General features: G+C 47.9%; 1 protein-coding gene across 1 annotated transcript in view; it reads right to left on the minus strand.

Moving 5' to 3' along the window:
- Positions 1 to 16,857, minus strand: part of bach2b (BTB and CNC homology 1, basic leucine zipper transcription factor 2b) — a 43,794-nt gene that overhangs the window by 9,871 nt on the left and 17,066 nt on the right. The window contains exons 3-4 of the mRNA XM_057017570.1: positions 9,891 to 10,145; positions 749 to 2,251 (exon numbers count right to left, since the gene is read on the minus strand). Coding sequence (XP_056873550.1) covers positions 749 to 2,251; positions 9,891 to 10,145 — 1,758 coding nt within the window. The remainder of the gene's footprint in view (positions 1 to 748; positions 2,252 to 9,890; positions 10,146 to 16,857) is intronic.

A 16,857-nucleotide genomic window follows, 5' to 3' on the forward strand; every position in this document is an offset into this window, starting at 1 on the left:
CCTATTTATCCTTGTCAGCAGCGCCGTGCTGGGCTTCAGTCATGTCATGTGACCAAACCTTTTGTCCACCCACATTTGCTGCTGCTCTGCTAAAACTGCACCACGGCCTCACACTCCTGCACTAAACACCAGGGCTGGGGGACGTAGGACTCCTCAGACAGTCCTCTGGTTACATGACATTCATTCAGAATGTTCAGATCTAATAAACAAGAGTCATTTTAACTGTAATAATTACTTGAAAATAACAGTATATTTTAATTTAGCCACTTTCCACAACACTTCAAGTCAGGGAACAAAGACAAACAACCAAAACACAACTTAAAAACACTTAAGGAGCAATAATATTACTATTATTATAGTGTTATTATTGTGGTTATTGTTGATGTTGTTAAATATTGGACTACCATTATTTTCAAAAATGACAAGCCATAAAAGAGCAAATCTTTTAAGACAGAATTCTAAACCATCCCAGACAAAATTTTAACCTTAACCATAAAGCAACACACACACACACACACACTTTTGTGTGCTGTGACTGTGATTCAGCCATAGCATTGATGTTTGCGGCCATTTGGGAACAATCGACTGGATCTACTTCCCGTCTTCCTGAGCCTATGTATTCAACTCCTCCCACAGACGTGCAGCAGTGCATCAAACAGACGACTAACATCAGACTTTGTTCTGCCCCTTCAGTGGCAGCGTGGCAGCTACATTGTGGCTACGTGTAAGCGTTGTAGTGCACACTCACCTCTGGGCCTCGCTCTTGCACGTTGCACGACTCGCTATCCCCCTCTGAAAAGGATCCCGATTCGTCGCTGGAGTTGGTGCCGTAAGACTGCTCACATTTGATCTTGGGACGCACCTGGTTAAAAAGTGTGTCGCCCCCCAAGCTTTGATCTTGCTGGTCCACATTGAGGCAGCGTGTGACGTTGGAGCACGGCGAGGAGGAGAACTCAAACTGGGGCAGACTGCAGGGAGAGCCTCCACTGCCATCCTCGGCGTAAGAGTAGGAGGAGCAGGAACTGGAAGTCCTGGTGCGTGTCTCACATGGTGGCGAACGCGGGCATACTTTAATTGGCACTGGGCAGCTGGTGTTGGGTCTCGGGCGACAGAGGATTGTGGACTCGGAGGAATTGGTGTTAAGAGAAAAGGTCTGGGAGGTGGGTAGGGACTGACTGGCCCCAGCCCACACACCCTTTGAAATGTGCTCAGTAAGCTCCATCTCCAAAGAGTTCCCACTACTATAGGAATGTGCTGGAGTTCCCAGACGGTTGCAGGCTCCTGAGGAAAAAATGACACTACGGCGATCTAGCTCTACTTCCTGTTTGCAGACCCCATCGCAGGAAGAAGACTTGAGGGACAACCCTGCAGGGAAACTGTCCATGCCCTTTGGGGATGTAACAGACAAACCTAGCTCCCCAGAGAAAGGCCTGATGTCTTTTTTGTGATCTCCCTGAGAGTTTCCTTTGTCCTGGGGGCAGAAGAATCTGTTGGTGAATACCTGCTGTGGTGTGTTGGGCATCTCCACTCCTTTCTTAAAAAAGGCTCTGAGGCAGGAAGGGGACTTGGCTCTCTTGATTCTGTCCACAGCTACGGGGTTATCCATCTCCATAGCCGTTGCACTGTCCTTATCCCTAACATCCGGCTCATCCCCTGACAGGCACAATGAAATGGGTTCTTCCTCTGCCTGTGGTTCCACTTTGATCTGGGTTAACGGCAGCCTGCCCTGATCTGGTGCTGCCCCACTAAAATTTTGCTCCTCTAATGTGCTTGGGAAACCTGAGGTACTGCTGTCTGAAGAGGTGTCATTGTTGTGCTTGTTACAAGCCCACTGGTATTTCCTGTATTTGGGGCACCTGGGCAGGTCTGACGAGCCATGCCGATCAAAGTCCAGCCGGCCATCCACGAAGCTCCCGGGTACAGCCATCGCTAACCGATCGTCATCGGGGTGTCGAAAGGTACTGAGGGTGTCAGCACATCGGCGAGCTCTGGGGGAGGCCGACCGTTCCGCCTCTAAATGCATGCTCTCATCCTCAGAGTTGTTGGCCTCCTCCCCCACCTTGTGACAGAGCAGCAGACTATCTTCCTCACTGCGCAGCTGAGCTTCCAGAAAGCGAAAGCACGAGTCCTCCAGGTTGTGCATGTGCAGGAATTCAGCACAGCGGATGACCTCCTGGATGTTTTCTCTGCTGAGCAACAACTTAGCAGTGTAGGCAAACTGCAACAATGGGGCGAATCCCCTGGCAGTGACCTGCAAAAAAACAGGGAAATTGCCAGCATTACGGTCGGCACAGCTATTGTTCAGAGCACTTGGAGTGACGTGAGACAACCTGACAGTTCCCGCCCCCCAAAATAAACACGGTGAAGTAACGCTTCATTTTTTGGGGGGAGGCGGGGGTCAGCATTCAACAGCACAAATAAGATCTAACACAGTTGAAGAGGTTGTACGTCGAGCTTTGCAGGTCGTTGCAGATGTTGACCACCTGCTCACTGGTGACACTGCTTTTTGCTTTCACTCACCCCTGTTTAAGGTTAGCATTTAGCATAGCTTTACATAGTGAATGAGTGTCTATACAGACGGGGCCGTTGGCAGCTGTCAGTCAAAGGAAGTGCATTAACTACACCTCAGGCTTTGCCTTATATGAGATATACAGTATGTTGTAATATATATCAAATGTTGTTAGAGACACCACCCATCCTTCTATATTCTATATCAATTATGAATCATTTGTTATTACATATACATTTTGAAAAGGCAGGAAGTAACTCGGCTGTGTTTGATTGATCTAAGCAGTAAGTAAGTAGTTGTTGTGGACTGCATGCCCAGTATTTGCTTCCGGAGGGAGAGAGCCGGTTTGCTTCAAGCAGATTTATGCTACCAACACCTGCAGCTCCTCTGTGTTCGAGTCTGTATTCTCTGGTTAACTGTCTGTCAAGCCTGATGGTCACTGAGTCCATAGCTCAGGGGCTGTCCAGACCAGGTCCATCAGGAGCACAGTCCAGCCAGGTAAGTGGGATCCCAGGTGAAAGTGTCCTACCTGGTGGGACAGAATTCCCGGTTTGACTGTGTCTCTGGAGGACCAGTTCTGGAGACCCCTGCTGGAGTTTATCCCTTAGCCTCTGCTGCTGCTCTCAGCACCAGCACTGGGCCACCACCCTCTGCAGGTCAGCACGAGAGTCTCACTTATGGAATTTTGTAGCTGAAAAGATGATTTCTATCGCTGTTCATATCTATTAATTACATTGCCATTGTTGCCATTGTTGCGGGACAAAATAAGACTAATCACCCAGGTAGAGGTAGTTTGGGAGCACTGCTTTACGTTTACCAAGAAAAGTAAAAAAGAAGAACCTGCCTGGAAAATAAAAGACAAACAGATCAAACAGAACTTATGAGCTGACACAAGGATGCTGCAAAATGTGAGCAACAATAGCTTGATGTCTGCTGAGCAGGTCTAAGAAAACAGAGGCTAACAGAAGCTACAAGGTTCTGTAAGAACATGGAGGAGGAACCTTAACAGCACCTTATATTTCAGCCACGCCATGATGTGGCTCTGTTTGTTCGATTTAGTTGAAACTCAGTTCCTCTGGTTTCTGTCCGAGCTACTGTAAAGACCACCAGTAAACTGAGACGCTACGGAAGCCCCTACACCTACACCTACTCTGATTCCACTGTGTCCCCCATGGCCAGGCCTCTGGAGGTCTCTGACAACAGTTGGTCTCATTTCTAAACAACTCCTCATTTTAATGTGCTTATTTGAGGATGAGATTGTGTCGAGAGTGTGGAGCGCCAGCGCCGCACGCCGTCCATCTGCAGTCATCGTTGGGTTACACGACAGTAACAAAGGCTTTATTACGGTAGAGGGTCTCGTGTGGAGCAGATTTATCGCTACTCTGAAGTCTGCAGATTAATTCCAGTAGGCAGAGGCAGCTGAGCACCAACAGCACATCCGTCTTTGTTAAGAGGAAGTTGCTGACTCCATATTTGTGAAAAGGGGCGTCTGAGTGTGACAGATTGGGGGAGGGTCGGCTCTGACTGTGGTGACGACTATCCTGCAGAGAACAGCAGGTCCAAAGGGCCAAGAACACACACACACACAACACACACACACACACACCACACACACACACACACACACACACACACACACACACACACATTTCTGATCCTGGATCAGTCTCTGTGAAGCGCCAACAGTCAGTTTTTCATAAACAGTCTACAGAACTACAGTGGCTGCGGTTTGACTTGGAGGCGAGCCCAAAATATTCATTTGCACCATAGAATAAATTAGATGTGAATGAAAGCAATAATATTACTATTATAACCACAAATTTGCTGTACTCAAACAGTTCTCTATTCATATGAAGCGCTCAGCCATTATCAACCCATTTGATTCAGACCCTCACATGAGGGCCACATGCACACAGCAGCACTTTGGGGCTTGGGTCTATTCTGAATGACTGCAGGACCAACAACTTCTCTGAGAGGCGATCTCATTCAAATTTGTCATCTTTGTAATCAAACTGCAGCCGGTGCAATCAAAATACAGCCTTTCAACATCTACACCTGCATCCTGGCTTTACATTCACAGGGGTCCCAGGACCCAGGCCAGAATGTCCTGACCCGGCTCTCCAGATGTCCCCTGCTGGCCCGATGATTTCAGAAGAATGTTGATTTGGCTCAGTTAATATTTCATCACCTTCCTAATGAGCTGTGAGCTCTCTGTCTGTGTTACTATAGCCGCCTTAGAACCAAATCCAGGTACACACACACACACACACACACACACACACACACACACACACACACACACACTGCATCATGGCTTCTGATAAACAGCAGCGCTGGTGGAGGAAAAACGCTGAGTGAACCAGGGATCAATTTTCAGCATGTATCAGCAGCTGCTGCCTGCAGGAGCACATCTTTATGTCCTCCTGCACCATATGTGATGATCCCATGGCCAGAACCAGCACCGCAATCTAATGAAGAACGCATTACGAGAGAGAGAGAGAGATGTGGGGAGAGATGGGGGAGAGAGACGGTCGGAGACAGGTACTCATTAAAGGAAAACAGAGCACAGAAAATTAGAAAGATGGTAAAACTAATACTAGATGTGATGAGCTCATCGTAAAGGAGTGTGTTGTGGTCTTGATCTGGAGTTGTGCGATCGGGGCTGTTAGCAGTAAGTGGTTTACGAAAGATTCGCCACTGTGAAGGATGGAGGATCCTGGTGATGCAGTCACGCTCTGGATCTCCGGGGGAGAAGGGATACAAGACAGGGAACGATTTGTTCTCTTTCCGACCTCAACAACCCAATTCTCTTTTTCTCTGGGGTTCATTCAGATGTTCTCCAGTGAGTCGCTGCATGCCATGAATGCTAATGAGGGAGTAGGATGACATGACAAAAAAGGGCTTCCCCTCACAGGAGAAGAGGTTGCAGAAGCTGATGGCCTCAGCGTCACGGCTGCTGAGCAACAGTCAGCAAAGCTAGCAAGTACCTACGTTCAGCACCAGCCTGGAAGAGCTTGATGAAGAAAATTGGAGGAGATGGTGCTGGACACACATAGCAGCACGTGTGTCGGTGGGCCAGGCTCAGACGCTCCTGGTGCTGAGCTGCTGGTGAGTAAACCGCTCCTGGATTAGACCAGATAGAGTATTCCTAATCCGTCCAGTACAGCTTAGCTAGGACCAGACACTCCAGAGGGCATAACGTCCCCCTCACACTGCACCACACACACCAAACACAACACACACACACACACACACACCACACACACCAAACACAACGCACACACACCACCCACACCACACACACCAAACACAACGCACACACACACCACCCACACCACCCACACCAAACACAACGCACACACACCACCCACACCAAACACAACACACACAGAACACTGTCGGTCCATCCATTTATCCATCCATCCATCCATCAATGCATCCATCCATCCATGCATCCACCCATCCATGCATCCATCCATCCACCCATCCATTCATCTCTGCATCCATCCATCCATCCATGCATCCATCCATGCATCCACCCATCCATTCATCCATCCATCTCTGCATCCATCCATCCATCCATGCATCCATCCACCCACCCATCCATCCATCCATCCATGCATCCATCCATGTATCCATGTATCCATCCACCCATCCATCCATCAATGTATCCATCCATCCACCATCCATCCATCCATGTATCCATCCATCCATGCACCATCTGTCTGTTGTGCTGTATTTTTGCAGTAGTGTTCCAGCCAGGCCTTCAGTGTGGGGCCCCCTCAGATTAACAGGAATTGTACGGATCAACAGTTTAACCTGAGCAGAGGGATGAATGTCACCGACTATCTGTCTTTAGTTAGTCCTTAGTTAGATCTGTCCATCCAGTCAGACCTTTTATTACCAGCAGGGTTGGGGTTTTGACGCATCCACCTTTAAAATGGAAATGTTCAAATGTCTGTTATGAACTGAGCGGCATCAAATTTAAAATAAACACCTCGTCACTAATTCTGGTGTTCCAGTTATTATTCTAGACATAATTATCATATTTAGAGGCTCGTCTAATTATTAGGTTAACATCTTAATTCTGCTGCTAAAGGCTGTGGTTACCGGGGTCCAGAAACATGATCACCTGATCACCAGGCTGCTGGAACCCTGCTGGGTCATGGCTGCCTCTCCTCTCCTCTCTCCTCTCCTCTCTCTCCTCTCCTCTCCTCCTCCTCTCCTCTCCTCTCCTCTCCTCTCCTCTCCTCTCCTCTCCTCTCCTCTCCTCTCCTCTCCTCCCCTCCCCTCCCCTCCCCTCCCCTCCTCTCCTCTCCTCTCCCCTCCTCCTTCTTCTTCTTCTTCTTATTCTTATTATTATTGTTGTTGTTGTTATTCTCATCATTGTTGTTACAGTTGCTATACTGCTGGTTGTCTCCTTGAATCGTCTCCCTGTATCCTTGTGTTGTGGTCGAAGCTTCATCAGAAATAAAGCTACTAACAGATATACAACAGTAATATAATAAATATTACATGTAGACATGTTACATATATAATATTCAAGGAATCCCCATGGCCAAATGCAGCGCCTCCATATTTGGACCTCTCGCCCTTCATGTAGAAATGGTGCCATTCATCTAAGCTGAGGACACCCGATGTGTAATAACACGCTCCCAGAGGCTTAATACACTTTAGATTTCTAAACTATATGTGCACCAACTCAGGAAAAGGTGTGTGTTTCCTTTGGAGATGAAAATGTTGCTGAGCTGATGACAAACAGGAGGTGGTTTGAGGTTCTTCAATCACTCTGATTCTGCTTCTCTTTGCTCCAAACCAAACTCAAAAAGAGGAGAAAAAGGGGCGCAAACATGATGTGGTTCATGAGGCGTTTGCTTGGCTCTCTTTTTTAATTCATTTGGTTATTCTTCTGTGATGTCATAGTCCCAATGTTACTGCTCTTCCTAGTTTGGGAGGTGATTCTGAATCTGCTCATAGAGGAGACGGAGCAACAGCTGCTAGCTTTAGCATCTGTTAGCAACACCCTGACTACTCATTTATTCTGATCTCGTGTTGGAATAAAAGAGTGAATCTGCTCTCAAGCAAAAATGTGCCTGACACAAAGATTGGGGGGTGGGGGGGTACTGAGAGGGGGGGCTGGTTCATCACAAAGATGACGGCTCCTCTCATGAAAACATCTTTGAGATACAGGATGTGTAGAGAAAGCGTGTCTATGCCTCCATCATTCAGCACCAGTAACTACTGGTGCTATTTCTGTCCTACCAGGTGGACAACGCCGTCCCCTGGGATCCCACTTTCCTCAGTGAAAGCATTTCTGCCCGGTAGGACAGAAATCCAGACTGGATTGCCGCTTCTAAATACTGGGTTTGGGCCCCCCTGGTTTAGATGGAGCAAGTCTGGCCAGCCTGAGTCTAACTAACAAGTGCAGCCCACCTCTTCCTCTTCAGAGGGAGGAGGACCAGGAGACATGAGCAGGTGGTGGTTGTTCCTCATCCCTGCCCAGCCTTCCCATCACCTCCATCACCGTGACGACATGCAGACCTGATGCAGGGATGCAGCCACACGCTTCACTGGCTGACTGTCAAACGACAGCTGACAGGGAACCTTAAACCAGTGGAGTGGAACCAGGAGTGGCTCCACTCCCCCATAATGTGACGGTGACTCAAGCAGACAGCAGCCAGAGATGCTGAATAAGGCTGAAAATATTGCGTCAAAGGGAAATTCGATGTGAAATATAGATCATAAAAGGTAGCCATCATCTATCCATAAGGTGCTGCTGGACTGAAAATGGCTGGAAACAGACAGCAAGTCTGGGTGTCTCATTTGTCAGATGAGAGAGTTACCGAGAGGTGGTACTCTTCACACTTGATCTCACACCTGAAAGACAACAAGTGCGTTATTCATGAGAGAAGGTGACGAATAAGCCACTTTGAGCATCCGTGCACTATTCCCTGCAGTCAGGCTTTGAGTTAAGGAGGCTAAATGTGTATTTTGCATACAGAGACGATATGACGTCTTTTGACAGGCTGCGCTTTATTAATGCAGCGTGGCCCCAATGAGAACAGCGCTGCAACACGTGTGGGAGGTGCCCCACTTTTCACAGCAGCAGCAGCAGCAGCACATGCATGTGTGCATGGCCCACAAGTGTGTTGAGAGGAGGAGGAGCTGTGCCAGGAGATGATGCGAAGGTGACAATGTGAGCCCAAAAGAAGAGAACCCGATGGGTGTCTCGTCACTCGCTCACTAACAAGTGTAGCTGCCACGTCTGCCTGCAGTGCTAATTGGCCCTCACAGCAGCACCAGCTCGGTAACGCTCGTCATCACACCCTTAGGCTGAGCTGGAATTAAATTACCGAATTACCGATAAAGTTAAGGAGTCTTTGGATTCCTGCTCATTGACTAATGGCCCATGTCTCAGCGCTACCTTACAGTTGGGAGGTGATATTATCTACACCAAAGGCAACAGTTGGAGGCACTTAAACATCACGTCATGACTGGCGTTCATGGCAAACCCATGCAGCCAAAACTCACCTGAATTTTTCATTATTTTATTCATTTCAATTTTTCCATACAGCATCTGTTGCAGGCAAGATTGTCTCTGAAACCCTGAAACCCAGAACCTAAGAATCTGATGGGAGGACATCAGTGCCGAGACAATGGTCCCATGTAGCAGGAAGAAGCCCTGAGCAGGAGCAGGATCCAGGATGAGGAGAGCTCGCTGCTGCTGCTACGTTACCGTTGCATGAAACTCCACTTTTCTATTGTCATCTTCTGCTCAACTTGGCAACTTCTGCTACATCGTGCGTGTAGCTTTACGTGTTCTTCTCCTCTTTCTGTCCTTCAGCCATCTCCACTTCTCCAGCTACACCCAGCAGCAGGATGGCCCCTATATGATCCTGGCCCTGCCACAATCCTTTATGATATATCGCCTGTCTGGGTACTGTCACCTGACACCACTTGTGGTGGGGGGGTGGGTCTATTTACCAGTCATGATTGCAACAGATGTTATGTAAATCACATTTCCTTAAATTTAATGTGGAACTGTGATGTGTTTGCTGTTTTGAATATTTAGCATTTTCTTTCAACGTCATTGCTTATTAGCATTCCTTCATAGACCCCCATAGAGCAGGGCCCCATGAAACCACCTCATGAGCACAATAATGCTCAAGAATTGGCCTGGATGTGAAAAGGCAATAGTTCATGTTGTTGTTGTGATTGAGGTGGGGGTAGCTCATCAGTGTGGGTAGCTCAGAAAAAAAGGAAGCACGGTGGAGAGATTTAAAAAATACTCAAGTTGAGTTTCCACCCCTGCACGAAAAAACCACAGTGGAAAGTGTGTGTGTGTGTGTGTGTGTGTGTGTGTGTGTGTGTGTGTGTGTACCTCTTGCGGAAGCGTAACAACTAAGCCATTCTCTGCCTGGCCTGCCAGTGCCTGGAGGAAATACTCGCTGCAGGCAGCCAGAACAGCCCGGTGCCCACGGAACTCCTTGCCCTCCACCAGGACAGTCACATCACACAGGATATCCTGTTTCCGTTGGTCGTTCAGGCGGAGGAGGATATTGGTACAATGAACCGTCGACTCATACACGTACATGGGGGCTTCAGACTTCTCATCCACGGACATTCCGCTCACGCCCTGGAAATAGAAGCACAACAGAGGGGGGTCAGCTTACAGCTGAACTCCACCAGCACATACCACAGGGCTAACATCAGCTACCCTCGTGGCTCCACACACACCAGCCTGACTGCCACTACACACAGGCTGGCTCTCCCTTTAACATTTGAAAGTCAGTTGGACGGCCTTGACTCTGCGTCCCTGTGTCCCACCCAAAACACCCACCGGTAAACAACAAAAGACCCCAACCTGAAGAGTTGTGCTGCTGATGCAAGCCCGATGTACACGGAATGGTTTTGTCTACAGAATAAAATGACAGGACTTAAAGAGAAATCGCGGTTGTCATCAAGGGCTAACTGTGAAGGCAGACCTCTTCTTGTGCACTACAATTCCTTCATTTTTGTGATCTACCCTGGAAAAGTTCCTCCTCAACATCCTTTTCAGGAACTTACATTAGAAGTGACGTAAAACCTGTTAGATCTCTAATTATTGTTGTTGAAGAAAACCACCAAACTCACTAGCTAGACCCTGGTGTGAGAGACTTGGACCCTTGACTTGATGCTCTCCACTGACCTGCAGCTGCACCGGTTGTGTGTCCGGACCTGTCTCACAGTAGGAGACAGCAGCAGGACGTCTTTGTCTTACCGAGCACAAGACAAAAGATGACAAGCAGTTTGTGAAACATGAAGGTGAAAAATGACTGAAGGGGTTGCAACAGTGGTTTCTGTACGCTGACTTTCTCCAATTATCATAGAGAAGAAGCTGGGAACTGTGGATGCTTGTCACCGTGTCTCCATACATGCGTTGAACCTAATTAACAGAAAGCTGTCCTGACATGTTGTCTACGTTCTTAATGATTTTGATTTCTCTTTCATTTTTGAGGTTTGGTCTGTTGACAGCAGCTCTTTCTAGCACACACACAGGCAGCTAAAGCTCTTCTGTAGATCAAAGCAGTCAGAACCAACTTCAGCGCTCCTGCGGGAGCGAGCACGAGTGGCCGACTCTGACAAAGAGATGCGTTGCTCGTTAGGCGCTGCACGAAGCAATTACTCTATCAGTGTGGCGGTCAAAGCGGTCTTTGTGTTGACATGCAGGTAACGTGCTGCTACCAGGAAGGTTTTCATTCAGAAAGGTCCAGAAAAGAGCCCAAAAGAGCCTCTCCCAAAGCCTCTGAGCGGAGCTGCTACTGGTGGCACACGCAGCGTTGCCCAGGTTTGCTGCAGTCCCAGGAGGTGTTAAGAGACAAAGGGTCAGATGGACAGTGTCTCTACGCAGACTATATCAGCGAGGACCACCCTCATGCTGGAATTTTGGACACGCTGTTGAGGCTTCATTGTTGTGAGCATCAGCTTGAGGACCTTATGAAACCTGCTTGTATAACCAAAAGGGCTATCAGCCAAATATCTTATCAAACTTTTTCTTCTTTGGTGGCAGACTCCCCCAACTTGCAGTCACTTCCCCTCGTCATTTCCTTTGAACTTGTCCTATTTGATCCTTTGTTGTTTTTGCTCCGTAAAAGGTCAAAATGTTTCTGGTGATGTGCATGGTGGAAACAACAGTGACTTCAGCTCAGGTTTTTCAACGTGCATGAGCAGCTTTAAAGCCTTACAGATGACCTCAGTGTCTTTTGGCAGTATTTTAGTAGAACTTTATACTGCCATTGTTCAGTTGCTCTTTTACACAAGGAAACATGAAATCATGCTTTCATGGACTCCACATTCATCGCTATGATGAAATATACGTTATATACCCACAACATGTCTGGCTGAAGAAGACAATGTTCCTCACAGTCCACCTGTCCACCTCCACAGGTGACCTGTGAGGATGGAGAAGCATCTCAGGCTACAAATGAACCTGCAGAAAGTGCTATCGTTAATGTTTCAGCAGTGGCCTATTAAAATGCATAAAGTTAAACATGAAACACTCCTTTTTGAGCAATTTCAGTGTGTTATTTGGGTGTTGTAGAACTGGAAGGAAAATGTGGAACCCTGCACCCTGCAAAAGAGCGGGAACGCCAGGAGATGTGAGCTGCTGCATAACTTTGATCGAGATATTTGAGCTTAATCAGGCTGTTAGGATGGCGCCTTGTGCCATCATTAGAAAAGATGAGGCAATGCTCATATTAGAGCTTTAGTCCAGTCTTGTCCCCTCAGCCGTGGGGCCCTTTGTGAATGAACAGGATGATGCCTACAAAGCAGGAGATGTTTCCAGGTGCCTCACAGCCTGACCAGATAAGGTCTGGAAGACCAGGAATCCTGTCAACTCAGAGATTCCTGAGGTAGAGCTGCAGCCAGAAAGCCAGAGTCAGAACCTGTGTTGGAGGGCACAAGACCTCCAGGAACATCTGGCAGACTCTGGTACATTCAGGTTCCACTGTGCACAAACACAGAAGAGCCATCAGAAGAAAACCTCTCCTGCACCCTCAACACCAACGTCTGTGTAAGAAATTTGTAAAGGAAAATTTGGACCAGCCTGATGCATCTTGGAAACAAGTCCGGGAGTCCGATGAGGATAAAATACAGCTAAAGACAGAGAATTGAGGCAAATCAACGTCTGTCCACCTGCTGTGTTGAGCTGAAACTTGTCAACCAACACTCAGTACAGGAGGCGGTGCGTGAGCCATCCAAGATAAAACACACAACAACTCATTAAAATCCCCATTTCACACTCGAACATTTAAAGCCAAAGTGCAACCAAAGGTCTTTCAGGACCCAGTTTTTAAGACAGAGCATTTGGGGATGTCCTCAGGAAATGTTTGCACGGCTCACATCAATTGCAAGTAGGTTTCCTAAAGTGTTAGAGTGAACAAAATCAATGTTGTGTGTCGGTTTCTTGTGTGCAGCAGCGTTACCTCAGAAACACATCAGCAGAAATCCAGTCATCTTATTAATCCAGCCTCTCTCTGGCAGCTCTCTAACCTCTCACTGTGTGTTAGCAGCACCATCTGAGCCTATCAGTGTCTGTGGGTGGTGAGTATGACTGAGCAGGAGAGGTATGTGCATGTGTGTATGTGTGTGTGTGTGTGTGTGTGTTGTGTGTGTGTGTGTGTGTGTGTGTGGGCACAGGAGTATTTTTGGGCCCGTGCAGCTTGTATGAATCATGACTTCCCACATAGTGGGTCAGAGAGCAGGGTGAGTCATATTGCTGTCTTATATGGTAACACACTCCCCATGTGACAGAAACACCGCAGTTATCTATAGATTTGGCTCCCTACTCAACCCTGTCACGGTCTTCAGCCTCGTCCCAGCTAACGTATCCGTTTTGAAAGCTTGCGCTGAAAATCAATCTGTTGACACATCAAACCTCCACAAAAGTACTAATAACTGGGAATGACTGCATCCTGCTGAAACGTCCAGCAGATGAGCCGTGAAACGATCAGCTGCTCCTGGCGTCACTCCAGAATCTGACTCAGAATCTGGCTCAGTCTTGTTGATGGTGCTCATTCAGATGTTCTGCTCCCAACATGAGGGGCCAGACTAGCATTCCAGAGTCACTTTTTAGAATGTATAATGTTTTGGTGCTGGTTTGAAAATTGACCAAATCTATTGCGGAGTGCCCAGGTATGAGCTGAAGCACTTTCAGCTCCAAACACATGGTTCTGCTCTTTCATCACTCGGATCCAACGAGTGATGAAAGCTGGCGCGCTGTAACCTTTGGAGGCTCAAGCCAAACTCTTGTGACAGCGGAGCTCCGCTACCATGCTGATATTTGCACGGGCACACCTGCACACAGCAGCACCGTGTTCCACCTGAACGTCTCCCTGTGCTGAAGCAACACATCAACTCTTTGATGTGTGCAGACACAAGTGCAACCGGGGAGTTTGTCAATGTTTTCCGGAGTGCTCATAAAGGGAGTGGGTGGTACAGCGAGTGACTGCTAGTACGTGTGCACCTGAAACAAGCGCTCCAATATCAACAATCCACAGCAACAAACCGGGGGGGGGGGGGTCAACATGATGTCTTTTTTTGAACCCAGTCAGGGCAGGCATTAAAAATAAACAAGTGGAAAGTCTCCCCACTGGAAAAAGTTGACACAGACCAACGCCCACATGAAAACCTTCAAGCAGCCACATTTGTGCATTTGTGTGTACGTGTGTGTGAGTAGTGTGTGTGTGTGTGTGTGTGCTGGTTCACATGAAGTAACTAAACTAAAAATGAAGCACTTGGAGTGTCCAAACTCAGCCAAGCAGCTCTTTTCCCCACACTCTGAGGGAGACTCCAGTTCCGTGAGTCCTTCTGTGTCCGTCTTGTGTTCGAGAGTGAACCTTGGTGAGAGGATTGATGACAGGCAGCAGATTATAGACGACTAAACTAAACTAGCCCTAACCCAAACCCTAGGCCTAACCCTAGCACTACCTAACCCTAACCCTAGGCCTAACCCTACCTAACCTTAGTGCTAACCCTAGCACTATCTAACCCTAACCCTAGCCCTGCCTAACCCTAACCATAGACCTAGCCATAACCCTAGCCCTAATTCAACCTGGCAGGTAGGTCTGAAATATGGCTTGTAGTATGCCTAAATATTTTAGATTGAAATTGTAATTTTAGATACTCTATATTACTGTCTGGGTAAATAAACTAGGGCTTCCAGTTGTGAGCTGGCTGGCTTAATTGAGACGGTTTACATACATACAGATATTTTTTTTTCATACTAATATAAAGAAAACATTCATTGTAGATGTCTTCATGTTTCCATTTAAACCATTCCATTTAAAGCTTTTTTTGTTAAATTCTTGTAGTATCATGACCAAATAATTCCCAAATTGGTTTAATTTTTCTGTTAATTTCTAATTAGCAGAGATTATTGGCTCTTCCCTCCTCTCCTTTCCTGCCCTCTCCTCCCCCTTCCTATCGTCTCCTCTCCTGCCCTCTCCCCTTCCCTCGTCTCCTGTCCTCTCCTCTCCTCTCCTCTCCTCCTCTCCTCTCTCCCTCCTCTCCTTTCCTGCCCTCTCCTCTCCTCTTCTCTCCTCTCCTCTCCTTTCCTGCCCTCTCCTCTCCCCTTCTCTCCTCTCCTCTCCCTCTCCTCTCCTCTCCTCTCCTCTCCTCCCCTCCCCTCCTCTCCTTCCCTCTCCCCTTCCCTCCTCTCCTCTCCTCTCCTTCCCTTCCCTCCTCTCCTCTCTCCTCTCCTCCCCTCCTCTCCTCTCCTCCTCTCCTCTCCTCTCCTCCTCTCCTCCTCCTCTCCTCTCTCTCCTCTCCTCTCCTCTCCTCTCCTCCCCTCCCTCTCCTCTCCTCCTCTCCTCTCCTCTCCTCTCCTCCCCTCCTCTCCTCTCCTCTCCTTCCCTTCCCTCATCTCCTCTCCTCCCCTCCTCCTCTCCTCTCCTCTCTCTCCTCTCCTCTCCTCTCCTCTCCTCTCCTCTCCTCTCCTCTCCTCTCCTCTCTGCACCTGAAAAGAACTGATTTGATTTATTTATTCAGTAAAGGGGAATTTCATCTTTGTCCTTCATGTGCTGGACTGTAGGTGTAGAACTGTGGAACCACTTTATGGAAACAGTTGCTTCCACACCGAAACTGGTGAAACTCTGTGGTGCTGATGGGTTTTTTTAAAGGGCAACTTCAGCTAAACACCATGAGTTCCTCTTCCTGTGTCTGTCACCACACCTGGCCAACCCTTTAATAGTAAAGGTGTGACTCCTGCCGTCCATCACTGCCTCGATTGCTGAAACATCTGTGGGTCTCTGAGGAGTGGAGCAACCATCAGAGTGAAAGAGGCAGGAGGCCCGCCTCCTACTGAAGAAGCCCCATGGAAGCCTCTGGGACGTGGGCTGATGCTATTTGCAGATCAGAGAGAGTGTTGGCTGAAATGAAATGCTGCATGTGGGTCTGTGGGAGGACATAGTTTTATAGTGACACCAAGCCTAGCTGTGCCGGACTGTCCTGAACATTTTTCAGGCATGTCAAACTCAGTCCTCGAAGGCCACGATTCTGCCGGGTTTTCTATCCCACTGAATGCATTTTCAGCCTGGTAGGACAGAAAACCCGGCCGGATTGTGGCCCTCGAGGACTGAGTTTGACTCATGTGTTTTAGATGGTCTGTGGTGGTGCAGCTGCCGCACAGCAGATCCAACATGTGAGATGGCCACTCTTAATCTCCAAATAGGGTTAAATATTCCTTCTTTATCCTGCTGTCCCCTGGCTGAGGCCAGCCTCACAAAACACCAGCGATGACTCCCAGGAATGCAGCTCAGCGGTGCTACAGCAAGGCTGCCATTTGTTTGTTGACGATGGCGAGCGTGCGCTAAGTCGCCCATCGTAAGGAGCTATTTTTAGCTGTCTAATCCTTCCACGGATTCAAAGTGACCCAGACAGTTCCGATTACAAGAATAAATATAAAAGGCTTCAGGTTCAAAGTCGTACAAGGGTTGATCTTTCATTAGTTTGCTCAATATTTTCTATTATTAAAATAAAAAACAGCTAGCTGCATCCCAAACTTGTAAAAATGCCAAAAACAACTTTAGCTTGTCTATTTGTGCTGTGCCTCAGTAGACAATGACAGGATAAGAGTAAGCAGTTTAAGATGAAAATGTTTGGATCTTTTAGGGAGGGAAGAGATTCCTCACAGCTTTTCTGTGGTGATGAGCACCAGCAATGATAGTTAATAAAGCTCCTGGATCAGTTCAGCGCTCCTGACAAATTATGGGTCAGTCACCAACATTGGGAAGCAAGAAAACCATCAAGTACAACAGCTGCAACTTCAGGACACCTGTCCCACAGCAGGACGTAGTCCATGCTGAGGG

Source organism: Takifugu flavidus, chromosome 19 (genome assembly GCF_003711565.1).
Source record: "Takifugu flavidus isolate HTHZ2018 chromosome 19, ASM371156v2, whole genome shotgun sequence".
NCBI lineage: Eukaryota > Metazoa > Chordata > Actinopteri > Tetraodontiformes > Tetraodontidae > Takifugu > Takifugu flavidus.